Below are 4,682 nucleotides of genomic sequence, written 5' to 3' on the forward strand. Positions count from 1 at the left end.
TGTGTATATATATATATATATATATGCATATGGGTATATATTTATATTTATGCTCGTAACTGTCATAATGGCTGTCACAATTTTTTATATAATTGTCAGACATAAATGATTACTTAGATACATACGTGAAATATATATATATGTGTGTACATACATATATATACATTTCATTCTTACAGTTCACACGAACGCATGTACGTTCCTCTACATTCTGCGCTTAATCACTCAATCACAAGGTTTTATTTCAAGCAAGCTAAAGTTTCAACCATTTAGCAGAAGCGTTTACCGTATTGCACTTTACAGTAAAGTCCATTAGACTCTGGATCATTCCTGTAAGCAGATACAACCTGGCGTTTCTTCTTTAAGATAAAAAGAAAATAGAACCGAGAAGCATGTTTATTATAAAAGTCTTAAGAACGCGATTTAAGTTACAAAACCTATCACATATCCTTCACTTACATGCGCATACTCACTCACCTACTCACGCATACACGTATATCTGCCTGTATGTATGTTCGTATGTCTCTGGTTATATATGCATGTGTAGTTTTCGAAGCGACGCCAGTTGTCTACGTGATAAAACATAAATAAAATACAAATAACAAAATGATAAAAACCAATAGCATCCATTTTGTATCTTTGTTATTCATGTTTCATAACTTTCCGGCTATCATTTGATATTCTTCGTTCAATCTGATCGTATGAGTTGGTTTGAGAAGGCGGTGATATAGTTGGGGTTAGTGATAGAAGGGGACTGCGGTGGGATTACGATACAGGAGCAGGGGGCCTGTGGATTTTGATGGTCATAATGAAGGAGATGGTGATCATGGCCATCGTACAAATGGCGCTGGAAACTGTTGATCATCTTCATCATATTTCTCATGGCTCTTGAGCTTACGTGCTCTGGTTAATACTGAGAAAGCGGACAGCATTCTGTTGTCAAAGGTCTCACAGGGTCTGTTTCCACAAATTATAAGATTTGGTACTTAGGTGTTAAATATCATGAAAGATACTTAACACCCAAGCTCCAATTTCAAAATCCTAGCTGTCCCGAAAGGGCAGTTTTTGTGCACGTTCCACCCTCGTGACAATTCTAATGTCTCTTACATATTTCTCAAATTTGCCACTTAGTGCTCTTCAATTGCTTCTGCAGCTCCTGTGATGACAGTTACTCTAATCATTCTCTTTACTCTTTTACTTGTTTCAGTCATTTGACTGCGGCCATGCTGGAGCACCGCCTTTAGTCGAGCAAATCGACCCCGGGACTTATTCTTTGTAAGCCCAGTACTTATTCTATCGGTCTCTTTTTGCCGAACCGCTAAGTGACGGGGACGTAAACACACCAGCATCAGTTGTCAAGCAATGCTAGAGGGACAAACACACACACACACACACACACACACACACACACATATATATATATACGACGGGCTTCTTTCAGTTTCCATCTACCAAATCCACTCACAAGGCATTGGTCGGCCCGGGGCTATAGTAGAAGACACTTGCCCAAGATGCCATGCAGTGGGACTGAACCCGGAACCATGTGGTTGGTTAGCAAGCTACTTACCACACAGCCACTCATTGCGCACATTCTTGCAACACCATATTTTAGTAACTTGTATTTTCCTATCTTTTCCAACACTTTATCACCCACTCATGCGTCCCCGGTTATGGCAATATCTATGATCCTAGTTTCTTTGCATCCACCACAGCAATGTCTGATCTCTGAACATCAATTAACAATCTACATTGGATTGTAAAATCCCAAAGTATCCAATGGACAATCCTTTTCTCTACTGTCATGACCTCTTTTATATTCTTTCTGGGCTAGTGGCGTACATTGGCTGGTAATATGCCATACGGTTTCACCATTTTGTCCACAGATTCTGCACTTATTACTTTCTCATGTGTTGTCTATTCTGTTATTGATGTAATTCGTTCTTAGTGCTTGCTTTTGGGCAGCACAGATTAGAGCAGTGTTTCCCAAACTTTTCGCGCGAAATAGTAATATCGCCCACTTATCGGCCAAAAAATGCTCCATCCCCCACCTGTGAAAACACCCCGACAAAAGCCCACCCAACACAAAATCTCCTAGGACCCTACCCTTGTATCATTTGACATACTATATCCTACACTCATTTCCGTGTTAGTGCTATTTGGACTAAATATACGGTTGTTTACAAATCCCTCATTGTGGGTTTAGTTTTGCCATTAGTGTGAACAAAATTCTAACGTTAACTCTGTGTTATGCAGATTAACTTCTGGAAACTTGCGCTTTCTTTTACACGAATTTTCATTTTCCCCAAATGAACCATTGATCAGAACCACCGATGCAAAAATAATTGATTGTGTTATAAAAAAGAAGAAAACTTTTTAATGAGAACCATGTGTCTGGTGCGATGCAGCTAGTGCAGATACATTCGGTTTCAAACTTGTCGACTTTAGTCGCAAGTCTCCCCGTTGTATTACATCCAGTCCAATTCTTTTATGGGAAAATAAAGTTCCAACATGGTTAAAACCAGATTCAACCAGGTATGAGGTAGGGAAGGCAAGCAAAAGTAATTTCACATGTTTCCACAGATTGGGGTTGGAATTCAATATACTCTGATGGTACCACAAACCTTCTTTGCCATTACGGCGATGTCGCATTGTGGCGTCATTGTCATTTTGTAATTCTATCAATTCTTCCTGAATGTTGTCTTCGCAATCTACTGCATCAACCTCAGATGGGTTGCTATACCAATTTGGAATATTCAGTGCAATAACATCTTGAAATCGCTCCACTATGTTATCATGCAATGATTGTAAATAGTTGCGATATGTAGTTAAATCTTCATTAACTAATTCATCTTTCAAAGAATCAAATTGTGGAAATTGATGGAATTTACGTTTTGAAATGTTAGTCTTAAACACCACCAATTTCGAGATGGTGGTAGTGATGAATAATTTACAATCAATGAGAGATTTTTCTGTTTCCTTACAATAACTTATTCAAATCATTTAATTTTGTGAATATATCACAAAGAAAATAAATATCACACCTTACAGCCATCAATGAAGCGGAGAGTGGAGTAGCTTCAAAGAAAGATATGATTATATGAAACAGTTCAATGAAGTGTAAAACAGTTTCCTTTTGACAGCCACCGCACTTCAGCATGGTCTAAGAGTTTAGTATGGTCCTCATCATTTCTCAGAGTTGATGGAAAATTCGATCAGGCAAGGGGTTGGACTTCAATTTGTTCACAATATTGATAACTAACTGCAGCGCATCGTTCAGTCTAATGTTCATATTTTTTGCCACTAAATATACCGGTGAGGCAAGCAATGAACAGCTAGTATCTGGTGGGAAATGTCATACTTTAGGAGAAATGAAAAACCTCTGTATCTTCCTATCATCGAAAGGACTCCATCAGACGCACAGGCAAGAATATTACTGAGTGGGATATGTTCAAAAACGAAAGGCTTGAGAGTGTGAAAAATAGTTGCACCTCTTGACTCAAGGGCAATTTCTCTGTGAACAGCATTTCCTCACAAGGTTAAAGGGCTTCGTTGAAATATCGAACGTATACCATCATCAATCATTGATTGTCCACAACAGTTGACTCATCCGCTTGTATAGAAAATTTAGAACGACGGAGAATATTAGTGAGCTGATGTTTGATATCACTGGCCATTTCATCGATGCGTCGAGAAATTGTGTTATTACCAAATGGGATCTTCTTTATAATGTTATCAGGTTTTTCGTACATAACGGTTGACAAAACCTCTTCTATAATTGGGTGAAGTAATGTTTCTCGAATTGTGTGAGACTTCCAAGACTTAGCAACAAGCAATACAATGTTGTACGATGCAATCAACCCGTCATTCTCCTGTTTACTAGTCTCTTGGAGCAGCGTGTTGAATGTTTGCCTTTACTTTTTGAAAGAGGAGATCAGTTGCAAAAAGTATGACAACGGCTTCTCCTTCTTGTCAGAAAGTTTTGCATCAAAGTGATACTTCAAGCGTGAAGATTTCATTGCTTCGTTGGTCAATGTTCGATGGCAAAGGAGATATATTGATAACTCAGAGTTCTCAGAGGGAATAAATCCAAACGATAAATAATCACTACTGTACTGTTGACAAATTTTCTTGACTGGAGGCATCAGTAAAGTGAAAGTGTGAAAACGAATTTCTACAGATAGCGTCTGAAAGGCAGTACGGTATTCCTGAAGAGAAGTCGATAGAGCAGTGTCAGATGACACGTCTTTACTGGAGCAAATAAGGATTTTTGCCTTCCCCTTTTCGTCCATTACCTTTTCCTGTGTATGTTGGTACCGAGCACCCTATTATTATTATTTCACATACAACAGATTAAACTGTTTGAAATTCCTAATCTCGGGCCACAAGTGACCTTAGATGCTAAGAACCTTATGTATCTTAGCAGTCCCTAATAACATCACATCACTAGAAAGTTTCTCTTTTTATGTTTTCAAAAGTTATTACTTATTCAAACATTGTTCTATAGGATTTAAGGCCACCAAAACCCTACAGGATTGGCTGACTTGCTTGTTTACGCTCTTTTGGGATTACAAATTATAAAGAAAATTTTTTAAATTGTTTCGAAAATATTGTTAAAAAAAAGCAGGACATTCTCTGACTTAGCTTGGTTAATGGAAAGAGGGAAGTGAGGGAGAAGTTTATGA

At 38.1% G+C, this 4,682-nt stretch overlaps 1 protein-coding gene across 1 annotated transcript; it reads right to left on the reverse strand.

The window, feature by feature from the left end:
• Positions 1–2,373: 2,373 nt before the first annotated feature.
• Positions 2,374–3,749, reverse strand: LOC115214520 (SCAN domain-containing protein 3-like). The gene is made up of 2 exons (XM_029783720.1): positions 3,597–3,749; positions 2,374–2,976 (listed from the first exon to the last, which is right to left on the reverse strand). The coding sequence occupies exons 1-2, from the start codon at positions 3,747–3,749 to the stop codon at positions 2,374–2,376; spliced, it is 756 nt and encodes a 251-aa protein (XP_029639580.1).
• Positions 3,750–4,682: the final 933 nt, after the last annotated feature.

Source organism: Octopus sinensis, linkage group LG7 (genome assembly GCF_006345805.1).
Source record: "Octopus sinensis linkage group LG7, ASM634580v1, whole genome shotgun sequence".
Classification (NCBI taxonomy): Eukaryota; Metazoa; Mollusca; class Cephalopoda; order Octopoda; family Octopodidae; genus Octopus; species Octopus sinensis.

Bases quoted from the DNA above. Each gene is read 5' to 3' on its own strand.
- LOC115214520 (XM_029783720.1), bottom strand. From the start codon at position 3,749: ATGTACGAAAAACCTGATAACATTATAAAGAAGATCCCATTTGGTAAT. The intron at 2,977-3,596 runs GTTGTGGACAAT...AGTTATTGTAAG, and splicing joins TACAAGCGGATGAGTCAACT to GAAACAGAAAAATCTCTCAT.